This window comes from Pyrgilauda ruficollis, unplaced genomic scaffold (genome assembly GCF_017590135.1).
Source record: "Pyrgilauda ruficollis isolate IOZ18807 unplaced genomic scaffold, ASM1759013v1 scaffold27, whole genome shotgun sequence".
Taxonomy (NCBI): Eukaryota; Metazoa; Chordata; class Aves; order Passeriformes; family Passeridae; genus Pyrgilauda; species Pyrgilauda ruficollis.
The window spans coordinates 6159170-6181557 of NW_024524044.1; the positions used below are offsets into that span (position 1 = coordinate 6159170).

Here is a 22388-nt window from a genome sequence, read left to right on the forward strand (position 1 = left end):
TACTTTGCCCATTGAGCTGCAGAATTTAAAGAGAAGTGATTTACATGGGTGTTAAAGACTATTTTGAATTTAAACCAAGAAGACATCTGCAAAATTAGAGCCTAGATCTTTTTGCACATAAAGTCCTGAAAACCTCTAAACTCAAGAAAATGGAAGAAAATAGAGCTGCCTGGATATCTGTACTGTGTGAAGCCATTTGGTTTTTGACATCCTATTTAGAGCATGTAATTTGCTGTCTTTTTTTTTTCCCCAGATTCAACTCCATTCCTTCCTCCCTTTGTGTAAAAGCTTTTCATTCATGTAGAATTTGTCTCTTGAAATCCCAATGGAGTGCAGATGTTTTCTGTACAGCAAAATTCTGCTCTTATACAGAAAATTCATTAAATTAGGACTGTTCGCAAAAGCAGAAAACATTCTAGGGGTTTAATTCTAAAAAGCACAAAAGTGCTTATTTCTGCATCTTAAATAATGCTCACAGTAAACTGCACAAATCAAAATAAGTCAGTTATTTTACATCGAAGTCACAACTTTAAAATACTTACTTCCTGAGATATGACCAAAGCTAAAAATAAAGTATTGGTGTTGTCCACCGTGGGTTTTCCTTCTTTAATAAAATTATAAAATATTTTGTTTTAATCTTCATACAGATTCCCATGTCCAAATATTTCTGTCATCCAATAGTATATGGCTCACAGAAATACGAAACCAAAGCAATATCTAAATAATAATTTGAGCACCTGTAAAGACAGAGGTGGGAAATTTAATTGTGGCTCCAGTATAGTTGAGAGAGGCAATTGGATTCAAAGGAAGCAGGGTGTATCTATAAGGCAGTTTACATAATGGGCAATGGATAAAAGTACAGAAAGCTAAACTAAAATACAGCAAGCACATAAAGACTTTTACAAGATAATTTTTATATTAACCTATTAGCCAGAGAAGTGATTTGCATTACATGACTGACAGTTTAATATCAATTCCAATGCACATTTCAATATTCTGTATTCAGACTTCTTAACTCATTTGGCTTTCAGCTAATAAAACAGATTAAAATAAAAAAAACCTTTCTTCTGAATTTTAACAACAGTCTGCTATTCTTACAAAGAGGAGTTTCCACTGCTATTCTTACAAAGAGGAGTCTCCACTGCTGGAGGGCTGAGTCACATAAGCTTGAACACTTTGCTTTACCTTCTATCTGCTTATCTTCTGTAAGCTGGTTTGCAAATGTATAAACTTTCTGAGGTACATAGTAAAAAATAGAGGTAAGTGATATTAAGTAGGCTCATTTTAAGACACATTCACCTGTGCTGTGCATTTCTCAGAATTTAAACTTGGACTGTTTCAATTTTCTCTGACTGCAGAGGCAAGTAATATTAGCCATGAGTCTCGTATTGGTCTAGCTGAGAGTCTGGAATCAGAGAAGAAGACAGTTATACCACTTGTGGTCGTATCAGCCCTGACTTTTATCTGTCTAGTGATTCTTGTGGGTATTCTCATTTATTGGAGGTAAGTTGTATTTTGGTTGATCTTTTTTTCCGTTCTAAAGAGGTATGATTTGAAAAATGTCATGGGCATTATTGAGCTGGTTTACAGGAGGGAGACTGGATCTTATCTTTTACCTTGCCTTCATATTGCTCAGTGTCATAAAGATGACAAAATAAAGTGGTTTCTGTCCAAAATACTCAGATGCAATTTTTTTTTTGTTTTTGCAGAGGGTTTAACCACTACAAACAGTTTATTCCCATATTGATAGGTCTTAGTAAACAATAACTCATGATTGATGCTTAGAAACCAAGTGACTAAACATAGACATTATGGCATGGGGCTATTTACTATCTTTCCAATCCTTTACCCATTAAAAAAGGTAGTTATCAATTTAGAATGAGAATCTATTGTCCTCAACAGGACCATGTAAATAAGTAATTCATATGGCACTGTAGGAGTCTGTTGACACTGTGTGGAAGACAGAAAGGGAGTAGTTTAATGATACTGTAATAGTGTCACTGTTTGAAGATCACTTACTGAATAGCTGTGAGGATGCTCTGTGATTAAAAAGTCATTCTAGTTTGTGATTCTGACAAACTAAAATTAGCCCTGGTCTTTCAAAGCTTTAGTGAATAACTATGGATGTGTTTCATGTGCACATGTGCTCAGGTTTCCTCATGGATGTGTTTCTCTGTGACTTGACAAATTAATAAGCCAGTTAAAAAAAAAAAAAGTAGGATAAAGGGAATTGATGGGTATTAGAACTCATTATAACATCAGTAAGAGAAATCAGTAAGAGAAAAAACTGTTTCTGCACTGTGAAGTAAAACAGACCAACTAGCATGGCACAGATCTCTTCCGTACAGCTGAAATTACTTCCCTCAGAGAGGATAAAAAGAGTGTCTGCATTCACATTGCTAACTGGGGATGGCCTCTGCCCTGTGCTAACCCCGAACTGTGTCAAGCATTTTGTGAAATACTGCAAGTTGGCCTGAACTAGAAATGTACCAGGATCCTTGTTAGCCACATGGCAGTATGTGGCAATACTCAAGGCTTTGGCACTCTCCCACGGGTTCTAGTTAAAGTCAGTCTTCCTAGGGACATGCCTGCTTAAGTTCACAAAATCCTTGCACAGCCCTAAGACTTTCTCAAGTGTTTAGATTGTCAGGGAGGAAATGCTGTGATGGACTGGAAGGGGAAAATAAGTTGCAAATAGTTCTACTTCGGTGATTGTCAGGAACCTGATCCTGCTTCCACTGTGCTAACACATAAACTAGCAGCCAAAAACAGGACCTTGCTCTTACAAGGACTGTACAAAGAATTGGGAAGACAGGCCCAAACATCTTCTTTCAGATGCCTCCAGAGCTTGTTTCTTCTTCCTTCATCCCAAATAATCCTGCTTAATCTAAAACAAAAAAAATAAATTGGTGGAGAACCATTAACTTTGGCCCTTTCCAAACTACTGACTACTGTAATCTCTAGGCTGTGATGTCAGGATCATGCTTACTGACTTTTCTTCTAGTCTCCTGACGCTGGTTTTCTGTCGGCCTATCAGGGTGTGTCCCTCAAGGGGGCAGAACTCATTCCATCCCTGAACAGACTAGGCTGGAGAAATTGAGTTCAAGCATCCTTTGTTCCAGACAAGTGTGCTAGTGAGACAGACAGTCTTTGCCATAATTAAAGACACTTGATTGATGAACCTTGAGAAAGATTTCTTCTCCTTTTCAAAGTAGTAGTTAATTGCCATAATAATTGCAAAAGTCATTTCTTGGTTTATGCTTAGTTGGATAATTCTATTCTCCATCCCAGGATTTCCAGCTAGCCACCTGCATTCTGAGAATCCTTTTCTGTCATTCATGTTATGCAACATGATTGTTCATATTCAACTTCCAAAGGGTTTCATCCCTGATGCTGAACAGTATTTGAAATCTCTTCTATTTGCTAAAGAAGGTCATGCATTTAAAGACCCAGATTGTACAATGCAGTTCTAGTAATCCTACACGTTACAAGCTTGTTTTTGTCGAATAACATTGTGTTCATTTTGTATTCTTTCTCTGGGAATGAACAATTCTGTAAAACAGGTCTTTCAAAATGAAGCAAAAATCCCGTTAGCAAGAATATCTTCTTGCCTTGAATCTAATCTTTTCTGTATTTCTTGTGTACTACAAAATAAAATATGGAGCTCTTTTATTGTTAATCCTCAAAATTCTCTTGGCATTATGATAACACCAGTAACTATTTCTTATTTCAGGGGCATGCAACATAAAGACTATGCATCATAGATAGGAATTTACAGCCCTCTTTCAAAGCTGCCAAAACACTCACCTCTTATTAAAGACTGGAAAAAAAATCAGAATATTAACTTCATTGCTATGCAGATTTCATTAAGCCTGGAAAATATTAGCAGAAACCCTGTAAGATTTTTCTAATAGATTTATTTTTTTTTTTAAATAATTGCTCTTGGATGTTAATGTTTCTTTTTATATTGCACCTTTTTTTTTCCCTAATATGGGCCAATTATTTTCACTTATTAAAGTTCATAAAAACATTTAGGTTTACAAGAAGTTATTCTATATTTCTTTTGCAATGGTAGTCCAGAAAAACCATTGCTCTATCTCAGCTGGTCACATGAATAAATAATGCTTTGGGTTGTTTCCACTATTAGCTCCTTATTTGAATATTCAAAAGGTGTGTTATTTGGTTTAAAATGAAATAGCTACCAAGAGCAACAAGTTCCAGTCTCTCAAGGTTTAAGAAAGGCAAAATTATTTATTTCTTTACTTTAATGACTTGTATCAGAAAAATAATTCTGTACCATCTGTTGTTTGGGTTTTGGTTTTGGTTTTTTTTTTAAATGAAATTGTTAATCAGCACTTGAGGAAATTCCTCAATCTCTTCACTATCTCATTAGGCACAATTTAAATCTTTCTTTGATAGATATTTATTTCTCTGACAGGGATTAAAACTTCTAATGGCAATATAGTCTAAAGATTGAATAATTACCAGTAGGAAAATACACAATTTTTAACTACTCTGGTTTTGTGTATCTTTTTTAATTCAAGCAATTTTCAAGCAATGTCATTTTCCTTTCATTTCTTCAGCATGATTAAGATTACGGTGGAATAAACAAGGAGATTCTTTGCCCTGTTTAGTGGCCTTGCTGTCCAGATAGACTTTTTAAAATATCTTTAGAGAGAATTTTTCTGTCCAAATCTAGAGTCTATCCATTTATTTCAATATCTGTCTACTTTCTGAGTCCTAGCAGCAGAGATGTGGCAGGAATACCTGAATGTACTTGCTCTCTTCTTGATGGCTTCATTATTACTATTTTGCTTAATTATTCATATTTGTGCAGATCAGCTTTTATATTGTTTATTGTAAGAAGAGGTTGGAGAATAGTAACACGATAACAGTTATCATTGGGCCTTATACCATTCAAAATTCTTTTTCAACAAACATAAGTGAATTGTAGTAAAAGACCATCTCTGATGATATGAACCACAAACTGCTAATGCACTTCCAGGTCCATTTGCATCTGTAGACATACTGAGTATCAGCTGCCTGTCATGCAGCCTGTTAGGCATTTCATGATAGCAACAATCCAGAAATTGCCAACTCGATGACAGACAACACCTTGAGTAGTTACTTGAATTTTAAATTTTGCTCTACCACCCTATATAATTTGAACTACACCTGTCAGAGAATGTTCATTTTCTTAGCCATGATTTGAACAAATGCCAAGTCCTGTGATAAGTTTATGGGAACAAAGTTGAGAACCCTCTCTGAGGATCGTTAAGCTTGGACATGCAGAAGCAATTAAACCATATTTAAATATACAGAGGCCACATTCATCCATTCGTAAAGGAAAAACTTCTCAACAGTGTGCCATGTCATAAATAAAAGTCTTAATAAAATCTGACAATTAAAATTCCACTTGAAAAACACATAAAAATTAATTGCAGCTATTTCAAAACTGAATAATTAGCATCCATTGAGGATCCACTTATAGATCCTTTGGCTTCACCAGATCTTTAAATTGTCTGTACATTTAAAAAAAATCTAGTAAGTGTTTGAGAATACCTACTGGTAGATAATCCTGTGAGATCAAAAGACACTGAAGTTTTCAGAGAAAGAAGTAATCATGCCTCTAAGACCATTGTGCATGAGCGGCAGAAGCACAAACATATCTGTGGATATTCTCAGTTCAGTCGAAGATAGAACAGAGATAATTTCTGCTTGGCTGAGCCTGGGAATCGTAGAGGAAAGAATTAAAGCAATTATTATCTCTCTTTCTGTAACTGTTATTTATAGATATCGTTCTCCCGAGTGTGCTATTCATAGTGCACCAGTAGTGTGAGATGTTTCTCTTTTGAGACCAATCACCTATCACCTTAGCGAGTCACATTATAAAAGACCTGCTACTTTCATTAAACACTTTTACCTTCTGATCCACCTGCAGACTGGAGTCCTCCTTCTATCCCTGACTCAACAGCGTCACACACCCTCTCACAGATGCCTCTGACTCGCAGAGCTCAGCTCCCTTGCCGAGTCCCCGGGCAGGATCACTCTGCACACGGGCACAGTCCCATGGGGTGCCCTGCTCCCTGCCAGCCCCAGCGCCAATGCCAGCCCGGCTCCGAGCAGCCCCTGCTCCAGCGCAGAAGCAAGTGCACATATGGGTCCAGGGGCCCAAATGCTGGAAAATCTCTGTCCCCCACAGTGTGAGGCTTAGTTTTGTAGTCTCACATGGTTGCCATTGAAGTGTTCTTTCAGATCTAGTATCCCTCCTGTCAGACTGAAGTGCTGCTGCTGCTGCTGTACAAATCCAGACAGTGTAAGTAATTCAATGGTTTAGCAATACCCCCATTTTTTATCTATAAAGTGTGTCTTTGAACAAGTGCAGTGTCTAAATTACAAATTACAGTTTTAGGTTGGGAATCTAAGTGCTGCGATGAAAGGTGTAAATTAAATAATCAGGTTATTGAGTGATGGGACCTTTGTCTGGAAGTTTGAAATAGTCATCACTTTTTTCATTAACAAGAAGTGATAATTAACAAGATGTGAGTATTAACGTTAGCTTTAGTCATGAAGGCTTTCAGTGCTGATTCAGAAGCAGATGGAGTACCTATTTATGAGTCTTATTACAGGTTAAGTCAACTGCTATGAATTTGTCTCCCGAATGTGCTAAGGGTGTAATTTATTTTCAGCCACAATTAATTTTTAAAGATTAAAAATACATTGGCTCAGTGAGGGATAATGAGTGTATGGCATAATATGAGAACCTTTTTAGTACAGCTTTAGATGTGAAAGTCATTATGCTAATTAAATTCTTTATAGCTCAGTCTTTTCTCAAGCAAATAGGTGACAACGTTAGCCCATAAACCTAACATGTGACGGTTGTTCGCAAGCAGTAGATGTTTGAGGGAAGGACAGGTTTTGGGTTTGGAGCTTTCACATCAGGCTGTTTGGCATGTTTGTTTCGTGCAGCTTTTAAAAAACACAATACAGCATTTGCTGTGCCCAGACTTTCCAAAGTGTTTAGTGATTTGAAGACTTGGAGACTTGCCTGCGTCTCACAGATATTTCACACACAGTTCTGATACTAACTAACTCTCGAGTTTTATGCTAGCATGGAGACAGCCTCTCTCACCTCAGCAGCCACTAACTCTGATGCTAGACTCTAAAAGGGTGTTCCCAGGTTCCTTCAGAGTGGGTTTTTGGTCTGCATCCAAAATTGCCATTTCTAAGTAAAACCATGTAAATAACAGATAGTATTGCTCCAAATATCTCATGCAAAGTCAAAGCTTCTCTGTGAACATCACAAATACACTTTCAGAGAATTCTAGCTGGACTTCAGATCTTGTTGTCATGTGAGTTAGCAGAACTATTTTGCATGTCTCAGTTTTCCCTTTTAGGTAGCAGTCTGCTTTTTCTTCTGTTTTAAGAGAATCTGTATTGTACACTGATAGAAAATTCTCAACACATTCTCAGAATATGGGCATGTTTCCCAGAGGTTTAATTCAAATAAGCTTACCAAAGTCTTTATTATCTATATTAATGATTCTGGAAAGAATGACAAGAGCCAAATATTCCCTATCTATTTCTCAAAGTATCTTTATAAATATTTTTTTTTTATTTTTTATAAATAATTTTTTTTCTGTTTATAACAATTATATGAGGTTTTTTTTTTATGGCTGCAGTGATACAGGGATGATACAGAATTTAAAATTAAAGTGATTACACAAAGTAACAAACAATCATACAATAGCTGCAGCCAACAGCTTTGAAGAGGCAGAATTATGTAAATATAAAATGAGATTAGTATTTTCATTACTCATATATTTCTTTTTAAATGTAATGATTAGTGAATAATATTTCAGAGAGATTAAGTGACCCAAAGTTAAGATTGTTATTAGCATGTTTAATCATATGGAGATTTTTTAATTGAAGAGGAATTGCAATGCTTACAGCGGCAGTTGGTTATTCATTCCTTTGAATAGCTTGAATTCTTAACAGATGCTATTCCTGTTATCTTCACATCTGGATTATAGCACAGATACAAATAACATTGTGAGTCATAGTTAAAGTCTGTTCCATTTGCATTCATACTTCAATGCTTTTGCAACAAAGCCGACTTCTTCTGGAGTTAGAAATTTCCCTGTTTCTGTCTATCAACTTTGGGAAGTCCTCCTTGGTTAAGGTGCCCCTCAGTGTTGTGATTACATTATGAAAAGTTGTTTAGCCCCAGTCCCAGTAGTTCTAGAGCCACTGTTTTGGCTGTTACAGGGCATGTTGTTTTTTATTGCATTTCCGTGTCTGCAATAGCATCTATGAATGAATCACCAGAACTGATCTCAAACTTGCTCCATCTTCAGGCTAACACCATCACATGAAAGGGAACAGTAACTATTTAAGTGAACTATTTAAGTGAATAAGTAAGGAAGACAGTGATGTTTTTTGTACTTGGAGTTATGCAGCATCTACAGTAGCTCCTGATGCAGAGTTTCTCTTTCAGCTGTAACTATGTCTGATGTGTGCTCTATCTTCTGCCTCTGGTATAGGTAAAGATGTATGAACTATGTATTATGCTGAGGTAATGTAGCATCTTCATGTTGTATGCATAATTTGGTTACATGCTGGGGGAATATTTATATTGTAGCAGTAGTATTTGACACTCCATGAAAATTGGTTTTCAGAACCATGATTTTTCTTTCTGACTCAATAGTGCCAGAATTCTAAATTATTTCAGATAATGTTTTGGTGATGTTTTGGCGGGGTTTTTTTTTTCTTTCTTTCTTTCTTTTTTTTTTTTTTTTTTTTTTTTTCAATTCTTTGTATATTTATTTCTATCTAGGAAATGTTTCCAGACTGCTCATTTTTATTTAGAAGATAATACATCACCTCGAGTGATTTCTGCTCCCCCAGCTCCAGTCTTCCCAGTCTCAGGTATTTCTGGCAACTGTTCTGTGGATTGGTGTTAACTGTTGGAAGATGCTGCTTTATATGTGTCAATAAGAATTCTTCAAATACTATAACATATGTAAACCAGAGATTTGTAACCTCTTGTACAAATCTGTGTAAACAGGTACACTTGATATTGGCAGACGTGTTATTAATAGTCTCTTCTGTAGGTGGCACAGAAGAGACATATCTTCAGTTTACAATGTTGCCTCAAGGACACTCTGTGCTTTGTAGCCTCCCTGGAGTGGCTGCTCATGTAGCCATCTGAGCTACACTAAATAGCTCTAGAGGATTTCACCAGCAGCAGATTCTGTTGCATTTCTGCCTCTAATTGGATTTGTCACCTGTGTATAGACCATGTCCTATTCTTTTTACCAGCAGGATAAGGATGTGCCTCATCTGTCTGCATTTCACTTGCAATTACAGCATGTTCTTCTACTTAAATATTTTACTAGCATAATTACTATGGTATAGTTATGTGAACCTCTCATTAAAATAATACAGAAGTTCAGAATATTATTAGCATCTTCTGATTCTATATCCACCACATTTATTTGGAGAAACTGTTTCCTTTCTTTTCTCAAAGAGTATCACAGGAGCACATGCAGCCTTCCAGTTTTTTCAGTCTGTGTAGAATGAAATAGATTAATTTCATTCATCTACTTAAACCCAAAATTAATTGATTCTGAAGCAGATCCTAAACCATAGTCTCACCTATGAGACAAGGTTATCTTGTTCCACAAGTAATGTTTTTGCAAATTATGTTATTATACAAGGAGATGGATTTTCATGGAATGACTAAAGGAAGAATATCAGCCCTTGTGTGAATAACTAGTAAACACAAATAAATCCCAGACATTGGGCTTCCATTGCAACTGAATTTTAGACATCTTCAATGCATTTTGTATGGATTGATACTATTAGGGGATGCATAACCTATTACTAAATGGTTAAAAAGCAGAGCTATGGCTTGATTTCAGAAAACATGATTATATATGAATGTCAAGCAGCAATCATAGGAAATCTCTGCTTTAAATCTCCATCATTAACTGTATTGAACTACAACTGTATCATTTTCTTACAATTTTTCCTGACCAACTCACCTTCTGGGGAAAGTGTTTTCCATTTTATAATTGCACTTACAGTTATTCTGTAAATGCATGCCTAAAATGCATGTTTTGAAGCTGGAGGTTTTCCTTCTGAATTGGTGATAAATATTGAAGAGAATTTTTTTTTTTTCTCGGTGGCTGAAGATAGAAAAAATATTTTATGGAAAAAGCTGCAAGCACTGAAGAAATAGTATTATTTTGCATGCAACAGATGTCAAGTGAACAGTTATTGTGTTTTCTATTGCACAAATGTTTCAACAGTGTAATTTTACAATTGCACCTAATTACAATACAATGCTAGAAAAGAGTGTAAGGTGTGAAGAGTGTTTTGCAACTGCTAAGTTTAATTCTTATGGCTGTGACCAAAAGCACACTCCACAGATCTCATTATATATTTTCTTCCATAGAATTATATATTAAGTTTTCCTTCCTTTCATTGGCAGAGATAGATCTGCAGTTATTCACAGAAAATGCCGTGGCTCTTCACAGCACAATTCAAAGATGCATTTAAATAGTAATGAATTACAGGGTAGGATTCAGATCCACTATCAAACTCTAAGTAGTTTGAAGTGATACTTGCCATCCAGATATAAAATACATTCTTGGGTTCAGAAGCGATTGAATTGAGAGATTTGCACGGGGAAGGAAACAAAACCTAAGATTTATTTCTCCATTATTGTACTCTCTCTTTGGGTCATTTACCTCCCCGTCTGGTTTTGAGTTTGCGTACCATTGGACAAACACTTCATGCCAGGTTTCAGCTCCAAAGTGTGAAGATTGTGTTACACATTTGTTCAGCTTCTCTTAGGCTTGACTGGATAAATTCACTTTTTGTATTCAGATCCAGTCATATAAGTGGGAGACCAGATGGATCTTAGTACGAATCAACAAATTCTTGGTAACTGAAAGCTAAAATTATTAGGTGAGCTAAATACTGAACATCTGTTGATGTGAATAACAGGTCCTTGAAAACAACATTCAATGTTTCTGATGCTTTGTTCACATATGAAACGGTATGAAATTACAGGTTGTGAAATAAACATATTTCTAAACCATGAAAGGCTTTAAAAAAATCCAACAAAATTATTCTTCGGAACCAAGTCTAAGTGAAATAATGTCATCCTTCAGCAGATAATTACCATACAGATGACTTTGTTTACACAGCATATTTGCAGAAAAGAGAAAAGTCCCAAAGGTTTTTTGATGTTATTCCTGACGCATATTCTACACAAGGTTTTTTTTGTATTTGTCTAAAGTGAAATGGAGATGTCACTTTAATCATATTTATTCCTCAAGAGTGTAGCTGTTTTCTATGTGAGTAGGCAAAAAGTCTTAAACATGAATCTTTCATTTAAAACTTGAAGTATGAAGCCTGATGTGAAAATCTGTGGTCAGAAGTGCCATGGTCAGACATAAGATTATTATCAATAGGTAATCATAGCATCACAAGGAGAGCTGGGAGAAAATTCTGTATGGAAGGTAGTCACTAATGCAATAAAAGATGAAAATTAATTCCTGTTTCTTTTGGATGCCAATGCAAACATACAAGTGTCAGTTAATATGAAAATACTGGCATAATGCTGCTTTAATTTAGTAGGCTTGGAACTATGTGGCTCCGAGTTCCAGTGCAACACTAATCAAAGTGGAACACCCAGAAAACTCTGCCTAATCATTCCTACTTTATCAGCATTATTCAGAGCTGTGCTCTCTCCTTTTGAACATCTTGCAGCAAAGAGCTAATCCTCCCATGTCTCCTTGACTTCACAGGGAACTTTGTGCATTCTTCTATTTACAGCCAAGCTCAGGATCTTGCAGAATCAGCACCTTGATTTGGGGCGCTTACAGACAGAGCAAGACCTAGCAAGGCATTTTCATTATCTTCTTTCCAAATAATTTAGAAATGTACAAGTGTTAGGTAACTATTTTAGAAATGTTAGTGGCATCAAAGGATGTTGCATTTTTTTGGGAGTTGTATATCCAAACTTCATGCCAAGAATTTTATTTCAGGATGTTTTGTGGATTGCCTACATATAAACTGCATTATATGTCACTGGCTTTTTATTCTACATAAATATATTTTTTGTCTTTTCCCACCCCTAAGATGATGTTGGAGCAATTCCAATAAAGCATTTTCCCAAACATGTTGCAGATTTACATGCAAGTAATGGTTTTTCTGAAGAATTTGAGGTATGGCTCTATGATGTAATCTTTTTATTAGCACGTACAAATAATGTTAAGTTTAAATGCCTGCAAACAAAAATTGGGGCATTACATTCTGACTTGGGCACTAGTTTCATGAATGCATGTAAATGTGAGTGCTTTGAGCTCTGTACAGAGTTGATGCATAAAGCCTGGGGAGATTCCTAAAATCAGGACTGGAATACAAATGGGAATGTTTATTATTGTGATATAATACTGAATAACTGTGTGAAAAAAACTGTACAAAGGTAATACAATGTACATTGTTTATCAGATGCAGTGGTAGATGTAAAGCTTTTCCAACACTAATGAAAATTGAATTTTGCAGAAGCTACCCATATTTGCTTGTTCCATTTACAGAGAAAATAAAATGGAAGTAATAATGAGTACAAGTGGCAAGACTTCTGATTAACAGGGGAGCTAATGTAGTCTTCATATGTGGTAGTGAAAGTTTTGCAGTTTCTTTCCTAAAGTATATGGTTCATAAGAGGTATTTCATAATGTTGAAACATGTGCTCTAGTCATATAATGTTACTATCACCATATGTAATTAATGATCTTCATTGTTTTTCCCACTCGTGTATTGCAATCAATTTAAATACGGATATGTTCCAACTTAATTCACATAAGCATTAAAACCCCAAAATACCTAATTAAAGCTGTGCCATTAGCAATTTTTACAAGAGATTTCTAATAAAATCAGTCAGTTGGGATGGAAACAAGTAATTTAGTAGATCTATATTAAGGTAAAACATCATAGTAATATTCCTGTTGCAAAAACAATAATGAAATAAAAATTCAGGGTTTTGCATCTTTAGGTTTTATTTTTGTTTCCCCAGCCGATGTATTTTGATCTAGTTGACCAAAAATTCCATGTCCTTCACATAACCTTCTTCATCATCATTTCTTCTTAAATTCATTTAATATTCAGAATATCTATTTGATTGTGGGCCAAACTTGTAAACTTGTGAATGTCCAATAGATATTCATATATTACACATGGGCATATGCAGTGATGGAACTGGACTCCAGCTTGACTGCTATTAATAAGAGCAGATGTTGAAGGACTGTATGTAAATACAATGGATACAAAGTTCTTTCAGCATTAGTCAGTACAGCAATACAGAAATCAGATTGTTCATTCTAAATTGACCTTTTCCTACAATTTTACTTTTCCTAAATTACAGCAGTAATCTAAAGACCAAATATAGTGCATGTCACTGAGCTACAGCTGCACCATCTGAAATATTTCATGCTAGTTTTAACTATTACCAAAAAAAATCGGTGTCCTCATCATTTCTTGGAGATCTTTTTTGGGTTTATGGACTACTCCAGAAGTAATGTTCAGTTTTTTCTCTACTGATAGAGAACATAGAAGATTAGGGAAAACTGAAATATAGTAATTGTCTTCGCAGAGTTAGCATATATATTTTTTGGGGGGTTTTCAAAATTTTTTTTTTTATTACAAAATAAATCATCTAAAATCTAATTTTTAAACTGAAAACAACATTTCATATATGTATTTAAGTAGATTAAGGTTATTGACATTAAAATGAACTCTAAGAAGTGTTGGGAAACACCATTAGTTCTTTTAGTGATGACAATATATTTGCTGCTTAAAAGTGTGGACCTTATAAATGCTTGAGTTTCCTGTCAGCTAAAGTAATCAATAAATTGAATTAATTTTGTGAGTCTTACAGACTTTGTGCCTGTCTTGTCAAGCCTCTCTTTTTATTAAATTGTTGGCCTCACTGTCAAACCGCTGGCAGCCTGAGTGAGGGCTGTAGCTCTGTCTTTCCCCAGAGTGCTGTGAGGCTGGCTGAACTGCACACAGTCCTGCTTCGGTGCAGGTTTTGCAGCTGAATGCAAAGAGAGAAAAAGCATTCCCCAGAGAAACTAATGCATTTATAAGGACACATAAAAATTCCAGTGAACTGTTACATATATAGATAATCTGGCTAAAGTCTGTGATGTTGCTCATATGTACAATCTTTCACTGGCTTAAAGTCTAACATTAAAGATAAAGATAGGAAAGGAGATACCAGCATTTTAACTGGGAAAATTACCTCTTGTTTCCTTTAGCAGTTATGTCAAAATATTCGGTTTTGTTGTTATTATGGATATATTGCATGACCATAACTGTTTTCCATATAGTAATTGTAATTTATATAAACACTTATCCATTTGTTCTGTGCTGTGGAATTTGATTTTTTTTACTTTTTTTGCATTCATTCCCTCATTAGACACTGAAAGAGTTTTATCAGGTAAGGAATTATTTCACTGCAATTTTTTTAGCAATGAAGTAGTTGTAAAATATCATAGATAATTGGGTATAAGGTTGTGGTTCATTTCATGCTTGCTTACAGTATTTAAAGACACTTTATGTATCTTAATAGTTACTTAATTGTGACATACTTTTTTTTTTCAGGAAATCCAGAGCTGTACTGTAGATCTAGGTATTACATCAGACAGCTCTAATCACCCTGACAACAAGAATAAGAATCGATATATAAACATTGTTGCTTGTAAGTAAAGGCATCATTTGCTGTCTTGTGCGAGAAATCATTATGAACAAGTACAGATTTATACGTTATTAGCGGGAGCAAAACTACTTCTACACTGAAAGCTCCAGCTACTGATCAGCAAAGTGCTCCTTGGAGAGGAGTTAGTATCAGATTTCGCATTTCTTCAAGTTAGTCCTCTGTCATTCTGCTGCTTTGGTGAGCATGTGTTAGCAAGATATATTTGTGTCTTCTGCGATGACCCAAAGGGAGTTGGGATATTTCGTTATAATGCCATTAGAAAGCCAAAGAAGCTTTGATTGTCAAAATTAATCCATCTTCGATTTAGAATAATGGTGATTTGTTGTCTCTATGAGCTTCAAAATCCCTGGATATATCTACTGTCAAATATGAACATAAATGTTCGGGTTTTATGTTGTGTTATGCCTGGCAACAACGTAATACAACAGCTTCATTAGCCAGTACACTTGTTTGCCCATTGCGTCACTCTCCCAGATTTTTCTGCTCTGAAACACATCTATTCAGTTTTGTTGATCTCTTTTTCAAGCTATTTGCTCTGGGGTTTTGATCATTTGGTGGCTCAATACTTCTTTTAATTCTCTGTAGCATTTCAACTTTGTTCTTATTACCAGAAAGGTCTAAATTAAATATATCTTTAGCATTCAGTGTCATTAAAGCTTTATAAAAAAAAGTCAGAACCAAGTCAACTGTCAGGCAGAAGACAGTGTAAACCAGCAACAAGAAATGCCAATCCCTCTGGCTAAAGATGTCTCTAAAGGGACAAAAAAACTCAGGGATTTTCCTCTGCCACTGTGTTTTGTACGTGATCATACAAAAGGTGCTAGCCCAGGAGTTGTTTTAATAAAAAAACAGTGCAGAGACAGCTTAGGGCAGCTGAAGTAGCAAGAATTGTCCTCTATAAGAGACTCAAGTGTAGTTCTTACAATCAGTCCAGACTACAGAACACTTCAGCTCACCCTGATGTACTTACTGTTGACTCTTCAGATGACCAGCATTTTCAAAGTCCATTGCTCTCCAGAGTCCACTCTTTTAACTTGGAATTAAAGTTCCTTAACACTGGTGACTGCTGTCATTTTGAGACATCCCACTGTGCAGATTTGGCAGTCATGACACAGGATTTATGGAATGACACAGGATTTATGGAAGACCTAGACACGTTTACCAGCAGCAGCTGGAGGCCATAGGGGAAGCACATCATAGTGGCTAAAATGACCCCAGGTGCTGCTTTTCAGACCACTAGATTCTGAATCCCTTCAAACTTTGTGTTCATTTCTTTATTTTTCCGCAAATTAGAAGTTTTAATCTTCATATCTAAGGAGAGGGTGTTTGCCTATGTGATTGTTACTGTATTGGCCTTATGTATTGTAAAAATGCATCTCACTATTTTTATGAGAAACAATATAATTCTTACCAAAAATTACTTATTTTCTCCCTTGTTTTACTGCAGATGATCATACTAGGGTTAAATTAGCACAGCTTGCTGAAAAGGATGGAAAACTGACTGATTACATTAATGCAAACTATGTTGATGTAAGTGCCTTTTTCTATCCATTGGCCTATTTATCTGTCAGCCTTTTCTGTAAAAAAAAATTATGTATGTGTGGAGATTTAATTCAAAAAAGGTATCACAATATTACAGATTCTGTTAAAAAAGCTTTTGTGGTCTAAGTTAAGCCTACAAAGTTAAAGCAAAGATAAAATGCCAACTCTTTCTTGAATCCATCTTGATATTGTAGCAGCTGCAGCTTAACAAGGGGCATTTTTAAAGAAAAACTGTCCTGTCACATCTGAGTCATTTTAGAAGTATATCTCTTCTGAGAGGTTAATTCTCCCATCTGAGGTAATCTCATGAGAGGAAGATGCCATTTGGCTCAGAGCCTCTCCAAATACCATTACCAGTTTTCATTACATAATTATTTACATGTGAGTGATCACGATTCATTTTTTAAACCACTTTTGCAATGCATGTCTGTGTGTCTCCTAATCACTATCATGTCAATGTTATGCCTAAACATGGGCATTTGAACATACATACCCTATTTGTTGGAATGATAAACATTGGCATAACAGTTGTATTCCTATGTCATTTGATGCCACAGTGTCTCCGCAATGTCGACAGTTAAAAATTTAAAAGCACTTAAAAGCTTTTCAGAGTCTTTACAAATAAATACATGAAATGTCATGTACACCTCCCAAACTCCTTTTGCTCGTGGACAGTGATTTGACAAGTGTCACTTCTTATATTTCAATTTAGGGCTACAACAAGCCGAAAGCCTACATTGCAGCTCAAGGGCCTCTAAAATCAACAGCAGAAGATTTTTGGAGAATGATATGGGAACATAACGTGGAAGTTATTGTGATGATAACTAATCTCATTGAGAAAGGAAGGGTATGAGTACTGTTGTCCGTTTTTTACTTCTCTGATGTTGGAAGATCTACCTGTAGCAAAGTGCCCTCTTTCTTTTTAAAATTTGGTTTGGTCAATTATTGAGCAAAAAACAATCGTTTTTAGTAGTTGCTTGTACCTGGATTGGCTACAGAAGTATACAGCTGAGGATTTGTAGCATGAAACTAAAGAAAATATTCAATACATTTTGAAAATACCATGTTCTAACCACAAAAATAAAGAACATGCTGAAAAAAACACTACTTGTAAACAATAGGAGTGGGCAGACTGTGGGCCTTGTGCCCACATTCTGCTACCAATCTGCTTCGCTCTTTGCCATCATGCACTTTGTCAGGGTTGCCTTGGACCCTGGAAAGGAGAAGAATGTAGTTCAAGTGAACTTTCCTGGATAGTCACTGTCTGCTCCCTGTTAACATCCCATGGTACTCACAGTTCTTTTCCTACTACATGACTGGACACACATTTATCCAGTGAGACCAAATGGGGCCAAATCCCACCACAGGGTGTGTGTTTCTCTGGTTATGTGATGTACCCTGGGGTCACATGAGGAGACATTGCATCACACTTGCCACACACTGGCAGCAATGCCTAAAATGAATGCAAATCTTGTCATATAAAGCATCTCTCAGATGATACAGACACAGTAATTTCAGATGAGGGCTGACTGGCAGTGCCACTTCATTCATAACACCATGCTGTAAATAAGCACTCTTCTAATACTCTTAGAGAAGGCTGTATGACTACCCAACCAAAAGGCTGGACATACCACAGCTCTCTCCTGTATATTCTAGCCATGCACAGGCTCAGCCTTACCCTCTACCAGATATACTCTGCCCATACTATAAACTAATCAGAAGCCACATACAACTCTACTGACTTGGATGCATTCCTATATTTCCTATAGATCCTGTTATTTTATTTAGGTTTTAGAGTGTCTGTAGAATGGAAAATTCCACAACATTGGATCCTTTTAACTCTAATAGTATGATGTAAGCTTCTTTTTTTGTGTTTTCCAAATAAAGAGCATCTTTGAACAGCTATCCCTCTACAGCACAAAATAATTGTTATTTGTTCTCCTGTACAGAAGATCATGTCTACTATAAACTGGGTATATTGAAAATCCCAATTTGTGCTTTACTCTGCTCTTAAATTTGAACATTTCAGCTTACTAGTTTGACATTTTATGGTCGTTTCTTTTTTCTCTATTATTTATAGAGAAATTTTCTAACAGAGAAAATTTCTTTCTAACAGAGAAAATGTGACCAGTACTGGCCTGCTGAAGGTAGTGAAGAATATGGGAACTTCTTGGTTACTCAGAAGAGTGTTCATGTACTTGCCTATTACACTGTGAGGAATTTTACTCTTAGAAACACCAAGATCAAAAAGGTTTGTGACATCCTAAAAACACAAGTAGGCAAAAGGAAGTGTTAAAAGATGCTCAGAATATTTTTAAGGCTGTTGACAACTCTTTTCTGCTGTATATGTGAAGCTGAATGCTATAGATCTCAGCCAGCCAAGATGCTTGTGAACTTTAGTTAATTTGACCAGATATACAAACTCAGAAAACTGTAGGACCATCAGGGAAAAAGCAGTGATCACATTGGAGAGCTGATGTGGACTTTGCTTGCCTGAGTAGCAGGACAATACATTTTCAGAAAGAGTGCAACTTGAAGAAGATGTGGTATGAGTTAAATTACCCACCTCATCTCTCCATTTTCGTTTTTAAAGACAGGTGAATACACACTTTGGTTTATTGTAACCAGAACCAGCATGATCTCAGCTCAGCAGGGTGATGTTAGCTACTTTGAGGAGAATTCTGAAAACTTAATTTATTCCAGCCACATAAATGTCTGAGACATCTAGCCTCTCACCCTTCCTGCATAACGTTTGGTATTTACTATCAATTAATTTATTCTGCCTATTTTAGGAACCAGTCTCTGAATGAGATTACCTGCTTTCTGAAGGCATCCCTGCCTGTGAGATGCCACGGAGGAAGGGAGCTTAGAAAAGCAGCCCACACAAGGCTACTTACCTTGTAGATCACTAAAGCTGGATGAGATGAATCCTACTCTTTCTGTTCACTCAACAGAGGAGCAGAGTGGCAGGAAGAGCTGGTGACTCTTCGGAGCAGCAGTAACTTGTTACCCTCTAGTGGTTTTAATCTTTCTCTATGGCTTTCTGAGACAGTGTCAGGTCATTTTTCCACTCAGTGGGCAAGCTGGTAAGACAGGAGCACCAGTCCTTCCCCTTCTTTTTGAAGGCTGGAATACTAGAGCCAGATGGCATGCTTTGAACTAAATAGGGATACTACTAGTTCAACAACTATCAGGTATGGAAATAAAATGAAGGAAGATCTGGGCTGCTTACATGTGGAATTATTTTTTTGTTGCAGGGCTCCCAGAAAGGGAGGTCCAGTGGCCGCATAGTGACTCAGTACCATTATACCCAGTGGCCTGACATGGGTGTTCCAGAATATACCCTGCCCGTTCTCACCTTCGTGCGGAAGGCGTCGCATGCCAAGCGCCACGCTGTCGGGCCTGTTGTGGTTCATTGCAGGTGTGGTTTCTAGTGCTGTAAGGTTCACTCCACTTTTGTTTTGCAGAAGAAGAAAAGAATTTTTCAGTGGTGGGTTAAGCAAAATTTCACTCTTGCATTTAACGATTCCTGATGGAGTAAGATTAACTTCTTAGCTGATATTCTTATCTGATATTTCTCTCCTTCATAAGGCCAACTAATCAATCGTGCCACTTCTGCAAATCTGTAAATCTCCATAAGCAAGGTGATGCTGCTGCTCTGCACTATGTTCTTTTTCTTTTTTCTTTTTTTTTTTTTGGTTTTTTTTTTTTTTTTTGGCTAAACTACTTTTACTTCTGTTTTTTGGCATTTCTGTTCTGCTATCTTGAATGCTATGAACTCACCAGATACACGTGTGGGGATAATTGTTTCATTTCTGCAAATATATTGTTAGGATGCTTTTGGCTCATGCTTTATTTGGTGCAGGGATACTCTGTAATCCTAAGAGGAGCTCTGTGCACAAGAGAAGACTCACTCTATTCCTGGCTGAACTACAACTCTGCTGTTTTTAACATTCTCTGGGCTCTTGCAGTCATTTGCAATGGAGGAGCGTTCTGGGGAACGGTTGAGGTCTGCATGTGCCGCAGTGTGCAGGCAGGTGTTCTGTCAGTGCTCTCTGAAACTGGCAGCTCAGGGAAAATTGGTTGAAAAGGGCTTGTAGGGCCTGGAATGACTTCACAATGCCCATGAAGGACTGGGTTATTGTAAAATATATAAGCAGGTTCTGGTTTTCCACTGTAGTACCTCACCTTTGATGGAACATTTGGAAAGAGAACCTCCTCATGAATTCTGTCCTTCTGGAGCTGACACTGAGAAAGCCAACAGGTAAAGTCACCTCACAAATGCTGCAAATGAAGATATTTTATTTGTGGGATGATCTAATCTGACTGACATCTGTTTTTAGCTTGGAAAATGAAAATTCCATTTCTTGTTGTTCTGCTGCTATTTACATCCTGGCTGTTCTTGGGAAATTCAAAATTTCAAGTCTGATATTGCTGAGATATTGGCAATACATTAGGAGTCAATTAAATTGAGTTTTTAAGAAGTGAACAGTGGTAAGTTGTGTGGCTTCAGTCAGACCTCTCCCTTGGGTCACAGGTATAACTCACCTCTGCCTGTAGGCAGTTTTTGTTTTGTACAGTTTTTAGCTAAACTGACCACTATGCACTATGGAATTTCAAAGGAATCATCTCATGTTTGAAATATAAATGTTATTTGCATTTACAGGCTATATGGAAGACACAAATGATGAGATTCATAAAACTTATTGTAGCTATTTTTATTTGGTACTTTTCATGTTTTGTCGTTCATAACAAGTAGAGATGGTGTCTGGTAATCTTTGTACTTCTTTGTGTCTAACAGGGTATTAACAACCTGGACCTTTGAGTTTCATATTATACTTATTTAGACAGTTTATTACAGCAATCTGATCTCACTCTACCTATGCTCTGTGCCCCCTCTGTGGCAGAAATGAGATGACTGAATTAGCATGTTTGGACTGAGCTGGATCTGCCCACAGGGGATCATGCAGACCCAGCACAGTGCTGCTCTCAAGTTGCATGTACAGTATACATAATGTTCCTTCATATCTTAGAGGGGAATTACAATGGACTGTTTCCCATATATGACTAGATAACAAAAACTGACCTCTTGACCTTGTACTTCCTACCCAGATATTTTATTTAAAAAAAAAAAAAAAAAAAAGTTTTTCTCTAATTTTATGATACAGCTGGTTTTATGCTCTGTTAATCCAAGTTCATAACAGGAATGAGTTGATTAACACTTTCTTCTCCATTTCCTATTTTTAAAAAGGTTTGCAAAAATTGCTTGCCATCTTAACTTTGTCTAAGGAGCACTAAGGTTTTTTCTTTTACAGATATACTCTCAAGAGTTCTGCCATTTCCTGGGGTTTATCTTTGAAATCTCTTGTACTGTAGTGGGTTGCATAATGCAACTTTTGCTTTAAAGTGGGGTTTCAACACAGAAGAATTTGAACATATTAACTGTGCCCAAGTGCTGACGTATACCACCTTATCTAGATATACCTGGCAAAGTATCCTAAGGAATATCAGAAGGCTGAAAATTGCAGATCTGCGGGAAATCCCTTAGTTCTATTTCAGCCAATAATTTAAAAACCATTTGAGAAAATGATCTTTAGGTCTCTTCTTGTACAGAGAAAAAGATTGCTATCAGCCTTGAACCTTTAAAAAAGTATATCATATGATAAATTCATTTGTAGAGGAAAAGCTTCCATATGCAGCAGTTTGTTGAAAAAGCTATGTGTATGAAAAACTTCTTTACATTAGTGTTTTATTTCAGGCTCAAGACCATTTTTTTATTTTATAGTGCTGGTGTTGGAAGGACAGGCACATACATAGTGTTAGACAGCATGCTGCAGCAAATTCAGCATGAAGGGACAGTCAACATATTTGGATTCTTAAAACACATACGTACCCAAAGGAACTACTTGGTGCAGACTGAGGTAAGAATGAAATATAAATGGCATGAGACTGTTACAAACTTTCTGTTTGCAGGAGAAGAGATAAAGCAATCCTCTTTCTGGCACCACCAGACAGACAGAAACCAGCCACCAGATTAGATTTTCTCTTTTGC

General features: G+C 36.4%; 1 protein-coding gene across 2 annotated transcripts in view; it reads left to right on the forward strand.

The window, feature by feature from the left end:
- PTPRZ1 (protein tyrosine phosphatase receptor type Z1) overlaps window positions 1-22388 on the forward strand; it is a 133726-nt gene that overhangs the window by 104179 nt on the left and 7159 nt on the right. For both annotated transcript variants that reach the window (XM_041471473.1, XM_041471474.1), the window contains exons 13-21: window positions 1359-1503; window positions 8837-8928; window positions 12154-12239; window positions 14680-14776; window positions 16242-16324; window positions 17049-17183; window positions 18453-18587; window positions 19594-19757; window positions 22122-22257. In XM_041471473.1, the coding sequence (XP_041327407.1) occupies window positions 1359-1503; window positions 8837-8928; window positions 12154-12239; window positions 14680-14776; window positions 16242-16324; window positions 17049-17183; window positions 18453-18587; window positions 19594-19757; window positions 22122-22257 (1073 nt within the window). The remainder of the gene's footprint in view (window positions 1-1358; window positions 1504-8836; window positions 8929-12153; window positions 12240-14679; window positions 14777-16241; window positions 16325-17048; window positions 17184-18452; window positions 18588-19593; window positions 19758-22121; window positions 22258-22388) is intronic.